Source organism: Ranitomeya imitator, chromosome 5 (genome assembly GCF_032444005.1).
Source record: "Ranitomeya imitator isolate aRanImi1 chromosome 5, aRanImi1.pri, whole genome shotgun sequence".
Classification (NCBI taxonomy): domain Eukaryota; kingdom Metazoa; phylum Chordata; class Amphibia; order Anura; family Dendrobatidae; genus Ranitomeya; species Ranitomeya imitator.
In genome coordinates this window covers 196525877-196544560 of record NC_091286.1, presented here as the reverse complement: position 1 = coordinate 196544560, position 18684 = coordinate 196525877, and the positions used below count along the sequence as shown (strand labels likewise).

Below are 18684 nucleotides of genomic sequence, written 5' to 3'. Positions count from 1 at the left end.
ATCCTTATGTGCTGCTCCATCCTGCGTCCCCATCCTTATGTGCTGCTCCCATTCTGCGTCCCCATCCTTATGTGCTGCTCCCATCCTGCGTCCCCATCCTTATGTGCTGCTCCATCCTGCGTCCCCATCCTTATGTGCTGCTCCATCCTGCGTCCCCATCCTTATGTGCTGCTCCATCCTGCGTCCCCATCCTTATGTGCTGCTCCATCCTGCGTCCCCATCCTTATGTGCTGCTCCATCCTGCGTCCCCATCCTTATGTGCTGCTCCATCCTGCGTCCCCATCCTTATGTGCTGCTCCATCCTGCGTCCCCATACTGCCTCTGACCCGCTCGGCGCCGAGTGCTGGGGGGCCTGAGCAGGCGGGGACACCGGCGCGCTGTGGGGGTCAGGTGCCGGTATCGCCGCCAGCTCAGGCCCCCCCAGCACTTACTATACTCACCTGTCCGGCGTTCCATCGCTGAGCGCCGCCATCTTCCCGGTCTCCTGGCCGTGACTATTCAGTCAGAGGCCGGCGCGCATTAAGCGCGTCATCGCGCCCTCTGAACTGAAGGCCACAGACCGAAGACCGGGAAGATGGCGCCGCTCAGCGATGGAACGGGGACAGGTGAATATAGGCCTATACTCACCCTCCTGGCGGTCCCTGCTTCTGCGGTGGAGATCGCGGTGTGTGTTCAGTGTGAACGCACACCGCGATCTCCCGGGAGCGTCGCTCTGTGAGGCCCAGACTGCGCCGGCGCTTGCGCAGTCTATAGAGGCTTCGGACAGAGTGACGCTCCCAGCGTTATATTATAGATTTACGCCAGGGGTGTCAAACTGCATTCCTCGAGGGCCGCAAACCATGCGTGTTTTCAAGATTTCCTTAGCATTGCACAAGGTACTGCAATCATTATGTGTGTAGGTGATTAAATTATCACCTGTGCAGTACAAGGAAATCCTGAAAACATGACCTGGTTGCAGCCCTCGAGGAATGCAGTTTGACACCCCTGATTTACGCCATGTTCCAAATTATTTTGCAAATTATATTTTTCTCGGATTTTCCTAAATGGTCGGTGCAAATGACAGCCAGTCTAATTAAAGTCCTCACCCATTAGAGCAGTGTTCCCCAACTCCGGTCCTCAAGAGCCACCAACAGGTTATGTTTTCAGGATTTCCTTAGTATTTCACAGGTGATAGAATTCCTGCCTATGCAGGTGATGCAATTATCACCTGGGCAATACTAAGGAAATCCTGAAAACTTGAGGATCGGAGTTGGGGAACACTGCGTTAGAGTATACAGTACATCGAATTTTATTGAAGAAACCTCCCAATTATAACAGTATAATCTCCAAAATGAATAAAAACTCAAAATGTACTGTTCCAAATTATTCGGCACAGTAGAATTTCTAAACATTTGATATGTTTTAAAGAAATGAAAATGATCATTTGTTGAATTTGCAGCATTAGGAGGTCACATTCACTGAACAAAAAAGCTATTTAACTCCAAAACATCCTAACAGGCCAAGTTACATGTTAATATAGGAACCCTTCTTTGATATCACCTTCACTATTCTTGCATCCATTGAACTTGTGAGTTTTTGGAGAGTTTTTGCTTGTATTTCTTTGCATGAAGTCAGAATAGCCTCCCAGAGCTGCTGTTTTGATGTGAACTGCCTCCCACCCTCATAGATCTTTTGCTTGATGATACTCCAAAGGTTCTCTATAGGGTTGAGGTCAGGGGAAGATGGTGGCCACACCATGAGTTTGTCTCCTTTTATGCCCATAGCAGCCAATGTCTCAGAGGTGTTCTTTACAGCATGAGATGGTGCATTGTCATGCATGAAGATGATTTTGCTCCTGAAGGCACGTTTCTGCTTTTTATACCATGGTAGAAGTTGTCAGTCAGAAACTCTATATACTTTGCATAGGTAATTTTCACACCTTCAGAAACCTTAAAGGGCCCTACCAGCTGTTTTCCCATGATTCCGGCCCAAAACATGACTCCTCCACTTCCTTGTTGATGTCGCAGCCTTGTTGGAACATGGTGGCCATCCACCAACCATTCATCCATCTGGATCATCCAGGGTTGCTCGACACTCATCAGTAAACAAGACTGTTTGAAAATTAGTCTTCATGTATGTCTGGGCCCAATGCAACCGTTTCTGCTTGTGAACACTGTTTAGGGGTGGCCGAATAGTAGGTTTATGAACCGAAGCAAGCCTTTGATGGATCCTACACCTTGAGCTTCGAGGGACTCCAGAGGCACCAGCAGCTTCAAAGATCTGTTTGCTGGTTTGTAATGGCTTTTTAGCAGCTGCTCTCTTAATCCGATGAACTTACCTGGCAGAAACCTTCCTCATTATGCCTTTATCAGCACGAACATGTCTGTGCTCAGATTCAGCCACAAATCTCTTTAACAGTACGATGATCACGTTCAAGTTTTCGGGAAATATCTAATGTTTTCATCCCTTGACCAAGGCATTGCACTATTTGATGCTTTTCGGCAGCAGAGAGATCCTTTTTCTTTCCCATGTTACTTGAAAACTGTGGCCTCCTTAAGGGTATGTGCACACGTTTCTGATTCTCTGCGGATTGGCAGCGTTTTTTGCAGTGCAGAAACTCTGCAGATCCGCAATTGATTTACAGTACAATGTAAATCAATGAGAAAAAAAAATGCTGTGCACACTTTGCGGAAAATCCGCTGCGGAAACGCTGCGGTTTAAAAGAAGTAGCATGTTACTTCTTTTTTGTGAATCTGCAGCGTTTTTGTACCCATTCCATTATAGAAAACCGCAGGGGTAAAAAATGCAGCAAATCCGCAAGAAAACTGCAGCAAAAATGCACAAAAAACGCTGCGGAACCGCACAAAAAAACGCGACAAATCCACAGGTGCGTTTTCTGCCAGGAGAGGCAGAATCCGCACCAGAAATTCCTAAGCCTAATCCGCAACTTGTGCACATAGCCTTAAGTAGTTTTCCTTTAATTAGAATCACCTGGAAAAATAATTATCACATGTGTTTAAGATTGATTTCAGGGATCCATTGAGCTCTGAGACACAATACCATCCATGAGTTTATTTGAAAAACAAAACAATTAAATCTTTATGACACTTAACCCCTTCCCGACCTTTGACGCATACGCTGCGTCATGAAAGTCGGTGCCATTCCGACCCATGACGCAGCGTATGCGTCATGGCGGAATCGCGTTACTGCAGGCCGGGTGAAAGGGTTAACTGTAATTTCACCCGGCCTGCAGGGACAGGAGGAGTTGTACTTTAGCCCAGGGGGGGTTGCTTCACCCCCCCCCCCCCCCCCCCCCGTGGCTCCGATCGCTCTGATTGGCTGTTGATAGTGAAACTGCCAATCAGAGCGATTTGTAATATTTCACCTAAAAAACTGGTGAAATATTACAATCCAGCCATGGCCGATGCTGCAATATCATCGGCCATGGCTGGAAACACTAATGTGCCCCCACCCCACCGATCGCCCCCCCAGCCCTCCGATCGGTGGTCCGCTCCCCTCCGTCCTGTGCTCCGCTCCCCCGTCCTCCTGTCCGCTCCCCCCGTGCTCCAATCCCACCCCCCGTGCTCCAATCCCACCCCCCTGCACTCCGATCCAACCCCCCGTGCTCCGACACCCTCCCCCCCCCCCCCCCCCCCGTGCCCTGATCTTCCCCCCCCCCATATACTTACCTAGCCTCCCGGGGTTCGTCCGTCTTCTTTCCTGGGCGCCGCCATCTTCCAAAATGGCGGGCGCATACGCAGTGCGCCCGCCGAATCTGCCGGCCGGCAGATTCGTTCCAGAGTGAATTTTGATCACTGTGATAAAACCTCACAGTGATCAAAATAAAAAAAAACAGTAAACAGTAAACCCACCCCTTTGTCACCCCCATAGGTAGGGACAATAATAAAATAAAGAATTTTTTTTTTTTTCCCCACTAAGGTTGGAGTTAGGGTTAGGGGTAGGGGTGGGGTTAGGGTTAGGAATGTGCACACGTATTCTGGTCCTCTGCGGATTTTTCCGCAGCGGATTTCATAAATCTGCAGTGCTAAACCGCTGTGGATTTATCGCGGATTTACCGCGGTTTTTCTGCGCATTTCACTGCGGTTTTAGAACTGCGATTTTCTATTGGAGCAGTTGTAAAACCGCTGCGGAATCCGCAGAAAAAAGTGACATGCTGCGGAATGTAAACCGCTGCGTTTCCGTGCAGTTTTTCTGCAGCATGTGTACAGCGATTTTTGTTTCCCATAGGTTTACATTGAACTGTAAACTCATGGGAAACTCCTGCGGATCCGCAGAGTTTTCCGCAGCGTGTGCACATACCTTTAGAATTAGGCTATGTGCACACGGTGCGAATTTGGCTGCGGATCCGCAGCGGATTGGCCGCTGCTGATCCGCAGCAGAGTTCCATCAGGTTTACAGTACCTTGTAAACATTTGGAAAACCAAATCCGCTGTTCCCATGGTGCGGAAAATACCGCGCGGAAACGCTGCGTTGTATTTTCCGCAGCATGTCAATTCTTTGTGCGGATTCCGCAGCGTTTTACACCTGTTCCTCAATAGGAATCCGCAGGTGAAATCCGCACAAAAAACACTGGCAATCCGCGGTAAATCCGCAGGTAAAACACAGTGCCTTTTACCCGCGGATTTTTCAAAAATGGTGCTGAAAAATCTCACACGAATCCGCAACGTGGGCACATAGCCTTAGGGTTAGTGTTGTGAATTCTGTGGCCAAGCTCCCTCCTGTGGTCGAGAGTGGTACTTCGGCTGGTTCTGTCTATGGGCTTCCTTTGGTGGATGGGAGTGGTACTGCGGCTTCTGAGTTTCCTTCCTCAGGTGATGAGGTTAAGTCGTTAGGTGCTGCTCTATTTAACTCCACCTGGTGCTTTGATCCTGGCCTCCAGTCAATGTTCTAGTATTGGTCTTGTTTCCTCCTGGATCGTTCCTGTGGCCTGTCTATCCTGCATAAGCTAAGTTTTGCTTGTGTTATTTTTTGCTTGCTATTTTTTCTGTCCAGCTTGCTTTATTGGTTTTTCTTGCTTGATGGAAGCTCTGAGACGCAGAGGGAGCACCTCCGTACCGTTAGTCGGTGCGGAGGGTCTTTTTGCCCCTCTGCGTGGTTGTTTGTAGGTTTTTGTGTTGACCGCAAAGCTATCTTTCCTATCCTCGGTCTATTCAGTAAGTCGGGCCTCACTTTGCTAAATCTATTTCATCTCTGTGTTTGTATTTTCATCTTACTCACAGTCATTATATGTGGGGGGCTGCCTTTTCCTTTGGGGAATTTCTCTGAGGCAAGGTAGGCTTATTTTTCTATCTTCAGGGCTAGTTAGTTTCTCAGGCTGTGCCGAGTTGCATAGGGAGCGTTAGGCGCAATCCACGGCTACCTCTAGTGTGGTGTGTTAGGATTAGGGATTGCGGTCAGCAGAGTTTCCACGTCTCAGAGCTCGTCCTTTGTTTTTGGTAATTGTCAGGTCACTTTGTGTGCTCTGAACTTCAATGTCCATTGTGGTTCTGAAATTACCTGTTCATAACAGGTTAGGGTTGGGTTGGAATTAGAGTTGTGGTTAGGGTTAGGGGTGTGTTGGGGTTAGGGTTGTGGTTAGGGGTGTGTTGGGGTTAGGGTTGTGATTAGGGTTACGGCTACAGTTGGGATAAGGGTTAGGGGTGTGTTGGGGTTAGTGTTGGAGTTAGAATTGAGGGGTTTTCACTGTTTAGGCACATCACGGGGTCTCCAAATGCAACATGGCGCCACCATTGATTCCAGCCAATCTTGTATTCAAAAAGTCAAATGGTGCTCCCTCACTTCCGAGCCCCGACGTGTGCCCAAACAGTGGTTTACCCCCACATATGGGGTACCAGCATAGTCAGGACAAACTGCGCAACAATTACTGGGGTCCGATTTCTCCTGTTACCCTTGAGAAAATAAAAAATTGCTTGCTAAAACATAATTTTTGAGGAAAGAAAAATTATTTTTTATTTTCACGGCTCTGCGTTGTAAACGTCTGTGAAGCACTTGGGGGTTCAAAGTGCTCACCACATATCTAGATAAGTTCATTGGGGGGTCTAGTTTACAAAATGGGGTCACTTGTGGGGGGTTTCTACTGTTTAGGCACACCAGGGGCTCTGCAAACGCAACGTGATGTCCGCAGACCATTCCATCAAAGTCTGCATTTCAAAAGTCACTACTTCCCTTCTGAGCCCCGACGTGTGCCCAAACAGTGGTTTACCCCCACACATGGGGTAGCAGCGTACTCAGGAGAAACTTGACAACAACTTTTGGGGTCCAATTTCTCCTGTAACCCTTGGGAAAACAAAAAATTGTGGGCTAAAAAATTATTTTTGAGGAAAGAAAACGTATTTATTATTTTCACTGCTCTGTGTTATAAACTTCTGTGAAGCACTTGGGGGTTCAAAGTGCTCACCTCACATCTAGATAAGTTCCTTTCGGGGTCTAGTTTCCAAAATGGGGTCACTTGTGGGGGGTTTCTACTGTTCAGCCTCATCAGGGGCTCTGCAAACGCAACGTGACGCCCGTAGAGCATTCCATCAAAGTCTGCATTTCAAAACATCACTACTTCACTTCCGAGCCCCAGCATGTGCCCAAACAGTGGTTTACCCCCCACATATGGGGTATCAGCGTACTCAGGAGAAACTGGACAACAACTTTTGGGGTCAAATTTCTCCTGTCACCCTTGGGAAAATAAAAAATTGCGGGCTAAAAAATCATTTTTGAGAAAAGAAAATTTTTTTTTTATTTTCATGGCTCTGCGTTATAAACTTCTGTGAAGCACTTGAGGGTTCAAAGTGCTCACCACACATCTAGATTAGTTCCTTTGGGGGTCTAGTTTCCAAAATGGGGTCATTTGTGGGGGATCTCCAATGTTTAGGCACACAGGGGCTGTCCAAACGCGACATGGTGTCCGCTAATGATTGGAACTAATTTTCCATTTAAAAAGCCAAATGGCGTGCCTTCCCTTCTGAGCCCTGCGGTGCGCCCAAACAGTGGTTTACCCCCACATATGGGGTATCTGCGTACTCAGGACAAACTGGACAACAAAATTTGTGGTCCAATTTCTCCTATTACCGTTGGCAAAATTGGAAATTCCAGGCTAAAAAAATCATTTTTGAGGAAAGAAAAATTATTTTTTATTTTCATGGCTCTGCGTTATAAACTTCTGTGAAGCACCTGGGGGTTTAAAGTGCTCAGTATGCATCTAGATAAGTTCCTTGGGGGGTCTAGTTTCCAAAATGGGGTCACTTGTGGGGGAGCTCCAATGCATAGGCACACAGGGGCTCTCCAAACGCGACATGGTGTCCGCTAACAATTGGAGCTAATTTTCCATTCAAAAAGTCAAAAGGCGCGCCTTCCCCTCCGAGCCCTGCCGTGTGCCCAAACAGTGGTTTACCCCCACATATGAGGTATCGGCGTACTCCGGAGAAATTGCCCAACAAATTTTAGGATCTATTTAATCCTATTGCCCATGTGAAAATGAAAAAATTGAGGCGAAAAGAAATTTTTTGTGAAAAAAAAGTACTTTTTCATTTTTACGGATCAATTTGTGAAGCACCTGAGGGTTTAAAGTGCTCACTAGGCATCTAGATAAGTTCCTTGGGGGGTCCAGTTTCCAAAATGGGGTCACTTGTGGGGGAGCTCCAATGTTTAGGCACACAGGGTCTCTCCAAACGCGACATGGTGTCCGCTAACGATGGAGATAATTTTTCATTCAAAAAGTCAAATGGCGCTCCTTCCCTCCCGAGGCTTACCATGTGCCCAGACAGTGGTTTACCCCCACATGTGAGGTATCGGTGTACTCAGGAGAAATTGCCCAACAAATTTTAGGATCCATTTTATCCTGTTGCCCATGTGAAAATGAAAAAATTGAGGCTAAAAGAATTTTTGTGTGAAAAAAGAGTACTTTTTCATTTTTACGGATCAATTTGTGAAGCACCTGGGGGTTTAAAGTGCTCACTATGCATCTAGATAAGTTCCTTGGGGCGCCTAGTTTCCAAAATGGGGTCACTTGTGGGGGAGCTCCAATTTTTAGGCACACGGGGGCTCTCCAAATGTGACATGGTGTCCGCTAAAGAGTGCAGCCAATTTTTCATTCAAAAAGTCAAATGGCGCTCCTTCCCTTCCAAGCCCTGCCGTGCGCCCAAACAGTGGTTTACCCCCACATATGAGGTATCAGCGTACTCAGGACAAATTGAACAACAACTTTCGTGGTTCAGTTTCTCCTTTTACCATTGGGAAAATCAAAAAATTGTTGCTGAAAGATCATTTTTGTGACTAAAAAGTTAAATGTTCATTTTTTCCTTCCATGTTGCTTCTGCTGCTGTGAAGCACCTGAAGGGTTAATAAACTTCTGGAATGTGGTTTTGTGCACCTTGAGGGGTGCAGTTTTTAGAATGGTGTCACTTTTGGGTATTTTCAGCCATATAGACCCCTCAAACTGACTTCAAATGTGAGGTGGTCCCTAAAAAAAAATGGTTTTGTAAATTTCGTTGTAAAAATGAGAAATCGCTGGTCAAATTTTAACCCTTATAACTTCCTAGCAAAAAAAAATTTTGTTTCCAAAATTGTGCTGATGTAAAGTAGACGTGTGGGAAATGTTATTTATTAACTATTTTGTGTCACATAACTCTCTGGTTCAACAGAATAAAAATTCAAAATGTGAAAATTGCAAAATTTTCAAAATTTTCGCCAAATTTCCGTTTTTATCACAAATAAATACAGAATTTATTGACCTAAATTTACCACTAACATGAAGCCCAATATGTCACGAGAAAACAGTCTCAGAATCGCTAGGATCCGTTGAAGCGTTCCCGAGTTATTACCTCATAAAGGGACACTGGTCAGAATTGCAAAAAATGGCAAAGTCTTTAAGGTCAAAATAGGCTGGGTCATGAAGGGGTTAAATCTAATTTGCATAATAATTTTGAACAAGGTGTAGTAGGGATAGGACATCCACCTGAAACTCCTTTCTAAGCTAGGACTCGCGTTAGGGTACCGTCACACAGTGGCATTTTGATCGCTACGACGGCACGATTTGTGACGTTCCAGCGATATATCCGTGACGTTCCAGCGATCTCTCTGTGTCTGACACGCTCCTGCGATCAGGGACCCCGCTGAGAATAGTACGTCGTAGCAGATCGTTTGAAACTTTCTTTCGTCGTCTAGTGTCCCGCTGTGGCGGCATGATCGCATGGTGTAACAAAGGTGTGCACGATATTGTATACGATGTGCGCATAGTAACCAACGGCTTCTACATCGCACATACGTCATGAAATTATCGCTCCAGCGTCGTACATTGCAAAGTGTGACAGCAGTCTACGACGCTGGAGCGATATTGTTACGATGCTGGAGCGTCACGGATCGTGCCGTCGTAGCGATCAAAATGCCACTGTGTGACGGTACCCTTACTTGTTCGGGTTTGTAACCTCCACCTTTTCTGGAATTCCAGTCAGCCTAATATTATTTCTTCTTCGTGTTTCTTCAGATCATCTGATTTAGGTAGCAATGAAGCAATCTGGTTGTCCTGTCTCCATGTTTCTTTATTCAGGACTGGAAATTTGTCCTTGATATACGAGAACTCACAGCTTATAACTGCTACTAAAATTTCTATGACTTTCTTTAAAGGGGTATTCCCATCTACCAAGATCCTATTTCAATATGTAGTACGTGTGATAATATTACCAAATGCCTCCAATTAGAAATTAAATCGACTTATTTTGATTTGTTATGTTGCTTAACCCTTGTAGGACATTGCAGTAACTTATCTATCCATGCTTACGACCACTAAGAACTAACTAGCTATCACTATATGAGTGGTCATAAACATGGATAGCTAAGCTACTGCAATGCACTGCGCATGTGGTAAGCAGAAGAAAAAGAGCTATACTACATTTCTAATTGGAGTTATTTGCTAATATTATAGTTACCCCTACTACATATTGGGATGGGATCTTGAAGATGGGAATACCCCTTTAAATCTTGTCTCATCATTGAGAATTCCTCTCAGGGCACCCCTTCGGAGACTTACCAGTAGAAAATGCATAGTTACATTGTGTGACTGCTGTTGGGACTAGTGATGAGCGAATATACTCATTACTCGAGATTTCCCGAGCACGCTCGGGTGTCCTCCGAGTATTTTTTTAGTGATCAGAGTTTTAGTTTTTCTTGCCGCAGCTGAATGATTTACATCTGTTAGCCAGCATAAGTACATGTGGGGGTTGCCTGGTTGCTAGGGAATCCCCACATGTAATCAAGCTGGCTAACAGATGTAAATCATTTAGCTGCGGCAATAAAAACTAAATCTCCACCTTAAGCTTGCCCGTATGTTCCTCAGTCTTAATGAAGTAATGATGCACTGCCAGGCCCAGGTTCAAAGGGAAGTGCAGGCATCAACCTTCTCAACTCCAGTGCTGCTCACTGAGTAAATCCCAATTTTGCCAATTTAGGGCACACCCACCAAATATAAGAATTTTTTATGTCATAGATGTGCAGAATACTTGCATCTGACTTCTCATATTATTGTTGATTATTCTGGTTTATTATAATGATTTATGCTGTTAATACAGTGGCTTATTTGCAGGGTTTACCATAATAATTCAAATGTTACTCCAGTAAACTTGAACTTTTCTCCTGTTATGGACGGACTTGAATGGCTTCACATGTCTAGACCATGTAGTATTGAATAATAAGTTTATTTCCATGGCGCTAATACAACCGAGCAGTTTAAAATTCAGAGGCTACTTGTAGAAACAAGATAAGACATTACTGAGCAACACCTAATACAAACATACCAGGAGCAATGAGGGCCCTGCTCGCAGGCTTACAATCTATGGAAATAGGGGACCATAAAGGGTAAAAATAAAGAAGTGCTTGTCGTGTAATGTCCAGCCATCAGTGTAATAAATACTAACGCTGCATGAACCAGTCACCAGCCAGTACATGTACAAGTACAGATACAAAGCGCTTGGTTATGCTTGATAACTACGCTGACTTCATACTGAAATTAAACTCAATCTATTCCTCCATTGTTTAACTTTTAGATATGAAGAATTTGGAAAAGCTGACAGGACCATCAGACCAGCACAAAGGAGTGTACCAAAAATAAAACATAGGAGAAGAATTAAGGTATTTTTTACTGTTAATATATTTGACTATTCTTTGATATTTCTTAGTTAGGATAAAATCTGTTTTTCCTGAATGTCCTTTACTCAATGTCTGCCTGAGATAGCAGAGTACTGTGTTGCCAGAAATTGCAAAGTCCTGATGGAAGTACTTTCTTTGGCAATTTGTATTAGTCTCATAGAGATTGAATGTAGCGGAGGTGCTCCGATGCGTTCACATGGGTTCTCTGCAGAGCCCTGTTCTTGGTATGGGTTCCATTTGTCGGACCCTAAGGCCACGTGCACACGTCCAGTATTTGGAGAGTTTTTTACTCGGTACAGCAAATACCAGGAGTGGGTGATAAATACAGAAGTGGTGACGTGTTTCTATTTTACTTTACCCCTGATTTTTTTCTCTGCTGGCTTTGGCTTACAGATACTGAGGTAAAAAACTGACCGAATACTGAACGTGTGCATGTGGTCTAAGTGATCAATAAGTTATCCCCTATCCTTATCGATAGGGAATCTATATACATAATTGTCTAAGGGGTACTTCCGTCTGTCTGTCTGTCCTTTTGTCATGGTTATTCGTTTGCTGATTGGTCTCGGCAGCTGCCTGTCATGGCTGCCGCGACCAATCAGCGACGGCCACAGTCCGATTAGTCCCTCCCCTACTCCCCTGCACTCACTGCCTGGCGCCCGCTCCGTAATCCCCTCCACTCACCGCTCACACAGGGTTAATGGCAGCGGTAACGGCCCGCGGTGTAATGCACTCCATTACCGCTGCTATCAACCCTACTCACACCAGCCCTGGGACGGGACCGCAAGCTGCCGCTTGCAATGGAGCGGTCCCGGGAGCGTGGAGAGGAGCGAGAAAGGCGGTGGAGTATAGCAGGACTTCAACGGGCTATAGGTGAGTATATGTTTATTTATTTATTTTAAGTCTCTATACTACGTGGCTCTGTGCTGGGCAATATATTTACGTGGCTCTGCTATATACTATGTGGCTGGGCAATATACTGTACTACGTGGGCTGTGCTATATACTATATGGCTGGGCAATACGTGACTGGGCAATATACTACGTGGCTGGGCAATATACTACGTGGCTGTGCAATATACTATGTCACTGGGCAATATACTACGTGGCTGGGCAATATACTACGTGGCTGGGCAATATACTACGTCACTGGGCAATATACTACGTGGCTGGGCAATATACTACGTGGCTGGGCAATATACTTCGTGGCTGGGCAATATACTACGTGGCTGGGCAATATACTACGTGGCTGGGCAATATACTACGTAGCTGGGCAATATACTATGTCACTGGGCAATATACTACGTGACTGGGCAATATACTACGTGGCTGGGCAATATACTGTCGGGGTCGTCACGACAATACCCTTCATCCACCAGTCATTCCAAATCAGATTAAAAGCATGTTGGTACCGGATAAGAATGAGTCAGACACAATGCTGGTTCAAACTCATTGCATGCCCGTGAGTAACGTCACAGCAACAACTGAACTTTACTTCCTGATACACAACATTACATGATCTATTAGGGGAAGGTGTGCAGAGGGCGGGGTTAGGCGGGGTTTAAGCAATGTATCTAGTATTCAGTCCTTCTGGTTGGTCTGACGTCATATGATGGATCCTCCTTCCTCCACGTCACTTTAAGTTTCCATTTCTCCAGAAACGATACTTTAGCTTCAGAAACGAAAGTAGATTCTTGGCAAGAACAAAAACTAAGGCAAAAGTGAATACTGGCAGCCATCTTAAATACAGTTAAATTTGCATTGGCAAGTATGAAGGGAAAAACTTATTGTTTCACAGCATAAGAATACATAAAGTACAAAAGAGTATAAAGACATATATTTTTACCTAAACACTAAGTTTTTCGCTAAAAAGAAAGATCCTTCGAGACTGTCCATGTGATGGGGAAAGGGGAGATGGATTTCTTCATCCAGACACCTCAGAAGCTCTCCCCTTGCGAGAGGCCTCCAGGCAGCTGAACCCTTCACTAGCTTCACATAGAGTTCTCCCGCTGTCCCTAAACTAAATCTCTTAGCATCATCTGAAAGTAGTGGGTTTTGTCTATCTTCTTGAGGGGGACATACTTGGGGATTTCCCCTGGATCAGTGCCATTGTACTCTAGTGGGTCTACTTCTTGGTTGAGGAAGGTGCCAGTCGGAGTTGCCTTAGTGATAACCTTTTTATACAGGGGAATAACACAACAGAGAATTATCGATCCAACTACAAGAAGGGCAATCAGTACTAGACAAGCTTGTTGAAGGAATCCTTTGAGCCCACCCAACCAACCGGAAAAGAAAGATATGTCTACTCCAGCATTAGTTTTTAATTCTGCTGCTAACCCACTTATCCTTTTAAGAGCTATCATGGTCTTTCCATTTACCCCAGAGTTCCGAGGGATATAGGTACAACATTCCTCTCCCACCATCCCACAGACTCCTCCTTTCTCAGCTAAGATCATATCAAGGGCTAGTCGGTTTTGGAGGGTCATTCTAGTGTTAGGGCTCAACTCCTCAACTATACCATAGTTTATGAGAAATCGCTCCTGTCAAACCAATCTAATCAGTTTTTATGAAGAGGTAAGCTATAGGCTGGACCACGGTGAGTCATTGGACGTGGTATATCTAGATTTTTCCAAAGCGTTTGATACCGTGCCGCACAAGAGGTTGGTACACAAAATGAGAATGCTTGGTCTGGGGGAAAATGTGTGTAAATGGGTTAATAACTGGCTTAGTGATAGAAAGCAGAGGGTGGTTATAAATGGTATAGTCTCTAACTGGGTCGCTGTGACCAGTGGGGTACCGCAGGGGTCGGTATTGGGACCTGTTCTCTTCAACATATTCATTAATGATCTGGTAGAAGGTTTACACAGTAAAATATCGATATTTGCAGATGATACAAAACTATGTAAAGCAGTTAATACAAGAGAAGATAGTATTCTGCTACAGATGGATCTGGATAAGTTGGAAACTTGGGCTGAAAGGTGGCAGATGAGGTTTAACAATGATAAATGTAAGGTTATACACATGGGAAGAAGGAATCAATATCACCATTACACACTGAATGGGAAACCACTGGGTAAATCTGACAGGGAGAAGGACTTGGGGATCCTAGTTAATGATAAACTTACCTGGAGCAGCCAGTGCCAGGCAGCAGCTGCCAAGGCAAACAGGATCATGGGGTGCATTAAAAGAGGTCTGGATACACATGATGAGAGTATTATACTGCCTCTGTACAAATCCCTAGTTAGACCGCACATGGAGTACTGTGTCCAGTTTTGGGCACCGGTGCTCAGGAAGGATATAATGGAACTAGAGAGAGTACAAAGGAGGGCAACAAAATTAATAAAGGGGATGGGAGAACTACAATACCCAGATAGATTAGCGAAATTAGGATTATTTAGTCTAGAAAAAAGACGACTGAGGGGCGATCTAATAACCATGTATAAGTATATAAGGGGACAATACAAATATCTCGCTGAGGATCTGTTTATACCAAGGAAGGTGACGGGCACAAGGGGGCATTCTTTGCGTCTGGAGGAGAGAAGGTTTTTCCACCAACATAGAAGAGGATTCTTTACTGTTAGGGCAGTGAGAATCTGGAATTGCTTGCCTGAGGAGGTGGTGATGGCGAACTCAGTCGAGGGGTTCAAGAGAGGCCTGGATGTCTTCCTGGAGCAGAACAATATTGTATCATACAATTATTAGGTTCTGTAGAAGGACGTAGATCTGGGGATTTATTATGATGGAATATAGGCTGAACTGGATGGACAAATGTCTTTTTTCGGCCTTACTAACTATGTTACTATGTTACCATGGAAAGCATCACAGGTAAAATTGACAAACCTTTGTTCACTGTAATATATGTAATTGATCCAATCAACATTTTTATTAATCTGCACCTGTGGGATTATAGAAGCAAAGCCAGCCTAGATCTAGTTCTGGGCTTTAAATTGGTCAGGCACCCCCCTTGGCACTCCAATGCCATCGACATATACTAATGGATCTTCTTCATAACTCATGTGGAGCTGATCGAGATTTCTCCTCTTTCTGGTATATTCATCAGATGTCTCTGGATCCCAAGGTAAAATCTTGAACTGCACAGCTAGTTTAACAAGGGTGCACTGACCTGTCCAGGTATTAGGCAACCTAGGACGGAGCTTACCATCTCCACATAACCAATAAACGTCGTACATGTACTGTGTATGTTTAGCTAGCAAGTCAGTATCCAGGGAACTGTTCTCTTTACAGAAACCTGTCTCGAAGACCTCTACTGGTGTATCTGTAGTGTCGTGGGAATTATAGCAGGTATAATTATCAGCTAATACAGTTATCCCCCCTGGGACCTTTAGTTTAGGTGCTTCATGAATTAGTGGGACATAATCTGAGCAATCAGTGGACTTTAGACCCATCAACAGATTCATAACACAGGTAGTGGTATTGTTATCAGGAAAAAACAATGCATATGTGTATAGATGTGTATTCGCTGCAGCACAAGCAATACATCCTACAGAGATATTCTGGACATTTACATTGTATCTTACCCATTCTAACCATAAATTTGTCCTTGGGGCTGTTTGTGTTTCTATGGAGAAGACTTCTTGCCAACTAAGACCTGGAATGGGGATTACTTCGTTAACTATATTTTGCAAACGTTCACCTGGGCCTGTTTTAGCTGTACTGGTAACGGGGGCCTTGGTTGGTCTGAAGCTAATATCCTGGAGCTTTATATGGCCTAAATTCCCATAGTATCCACCATTAAACACATTATGACAATATCTTCCCAGTACAATTGTTATCTCTGGTAACACATATGTAATACTGGATAATTCCCTCTACCACCCGTTGAGTCTCGGGGCACTTGACTACATCGCAGCAATCAAATCACCAGATATTTACCGGGGCCGTTAAGTTTACCCAGAGAATAGTGGCACCAGAATTCTTATTTACAATAGGGGCCGGAAAGGTAGGGGCGAGGATGGCCCCCAGCCTCAGGACCAAAAACAACAGCAACATTTTCCTTCGATCATCACTGTGACTAAGCGCTGGTTCAGTCTCTTTTGCAGTGTGAAGCGTAGATCCAGGTACTCTTTCCTTCAAGTTTTACTGACATAGCTTTTCACGACCATAAGACCACCAGACTTCAAGTTATAACAAATATCGGTTTCTGCTGAATCTGGAAGGGAAAAAGAAACTAAAACATGGGTGTTAGCAACATTTTTACTAAGCTGAATAACATATTGAACAGCTCGGTCAGTTTCTTCTGACAACTACTAAGACTGAAAATTTACAACTGAGAACCTAGCACCAAACAATATCTTATATGGGGACAGGCCATGTTTTGCAATAGGGGTAGTACGAATGTGTAAGAGCCCTGGCCATGGAGCCGTAGTCTCCTGCATCATTTTGGTCAATTGTCCCTTCAGCGTGTCGTTCAGCCTCTTAACTTTCCCACTGGATTGTGGAGAGTATGGAGGGCTACAGTGGATCCAAGCATTGTCAGAACCTCCTGATACACATGAGACGAAAAGGCCGGGCCTTGGTCACTTTCATCGACTTCTGGAACACCATATCTGCATATAACTTCCATCACCAGTTTCTTTGCTGTGGTCTTTGCAGTCACGTTGGTAACGGGGAATGCTTCTGGCCAACTGGAGAACATGTCGACAACCACCAGACAATATTCATATCTTCCAGACTTAGGCAACGTGAGGTGGTCCACCTGGAGCCTTTGGAAAGGATAGTCGGGCTTAGCAAGATGCTTCGGGGGTACACGTTGAAGTTGACTGGGTTTGCAGGTCTGACAGATACCTCGATGTGTGGGCCCATGCGCCCACGTGGCAATAGCAGGGTACATCCGCTTAGGGAGACACAAGTTGGTCCTTTTTCCAGCGACCATTGTCCATACGTGCCCCATCAGCTTTCCACTGCTTCACTTCTTCCTTTGGGGACATTCTCTGCATCGTCATTAAGCGGTCTTGCGGGGTCCGGCAGAAAACCTCAGTCTGTCGTAGATCATCAGGTTCCTGTAGAGTCAGTGTTTCTTGTAACTGTTTACGCTGAGCGTGTGGTCACCATAGCTGGTATGGTCAGTTCAACGGGTAGAAGAGCAGCGGCTTTTGCTTGCATATCCGCAAAGGTGTTACCACCAGTCTGTGGACTGTTCCTAGGACCGTGCTCCTTAACTTTGATAATGGCCACCTGAGTAGGTAATTCGATTGAGTCCATGAGGGTTTTAACAGCTTCAGCATTCTTCACTGAGTCCCGGCGGTAGTAACAAATCCTCGATTGGCCCATAGGGCTCCGAAATCATGAGCAATACCAAATGCATACTGTGAGTCCGTGTATATATCAGCCCGCCTGTCTTTGGCCAGAACACATGCAGTAGACAGATCCCGAAATTCTGCTTCTTGTGCTGACAGGGAGGGAGGGAGTGCAGCTCCGTGCACTACAGTATCTTCCGTAGTAACAGCGTATCCAGTGTGGAATCTGCCAAAATCATCAGCATATCTTGAACAGTCTTTCAGGGCCTTGTAGAGAAATTGCATTATGCGGGATGCGTCCGGTATCCACTGACAACAATAAGTACATAGTCCAAGGAAACGCTGGAGCTCAGTCTCATCCTTTGTAGCTGACGGCTATTTTTCTTTCTTCTGTGAGGTGTCTGGCACCCTGAAGGAGACAGTGACCCAAAAATATCACTTGACAAAGGCAGAACCGAAGTTTCGAGCCCGAAACCCGACAGTTCAGATCTGCCAGATACTTGTGAAAACTAACAGTGGCAACAATGGCTTCCTGCTCTGTCTGTGCACACAACAAAAAAACAAAAAATTACCCACATACTGAAGCAACGTGACATAGGGATATTCTAACTGACAGGGTTAACAACACTATCCCCCCTATTTTTTTTTTTTTCTACAGGCATTATTGGGGGTGGATCTGGGCCTATCAGGGCCAGCATAACCGTGGAAAGGGCATGTAAGATATACATCTCATTATACTCATCTACATAGGGGTTATATAACGTAAGGACCATCTGACCATCATCTTGGCTCACCAACTCTCTAGGTCTGCTCAGGTGCACTTATACGTCCATCATATTATCTTTATCTGTAAAATGGGAAAGGTTTGTTCTCAGGGTCAGCCAATTATTTTAGCGTAGCTAGCTAGTCAGAGGGCTTCCAGGGATAATACTCCTGTATCTGTCTTACACTACCTGATGTGGTTGGTTCTCTGGTGGTGGGGGTGACTAGATGACCGGTTGGGGGTGACATGACATGCTGGTCTACAGCTCCTTCCCAAAAGGATTACTGTCAGCCTACTCCCAAAAGTTAATGTCCCCACTAACCACAATCCTGTGTCAGCTTCTTATGTCACTACATGTGATCTTATCTGGACAGGAATCAGTGTAATTCACTTATGTTGGGTTGCAACACAGATTATACAAGTATTTCTCCAGTCTGGGTTTGTCTGACCGCAATATTTACAAATCCATCTGTCTTGTCTTGGTCTGAGAATTAACATGGTGAAAGAGATTTCCAGACACAGGGTTAAAATGAATATT

The 18684-nt window shown here is 45.0% G+C and overlaps 1 protein-coding gene across 2 annotated transcripts in view; it reads left to right on the top strand.

Annotated features, from left to right (window-relative positions):
* Positions 1 to 18684, top strand: part of ARID4B (AT-rich interaction domain 4B) — a 402063-nt gene that overhangs the window by 292412 nt on the left and 90967 nt on the right. For both annotated transcript variants that reach the window (XM_069769485.1, XM_069769484.1), the window contains exon 18: positions 11028 to 11112. In XM_069769485.1, coding sequence (XP_069625586.1) covers positions 11028 to 11112 — 85 coding nt within the window. The remainder of the gene's footprint in view (positions 1 to 11027; positions 11113 to 18684) is intronic.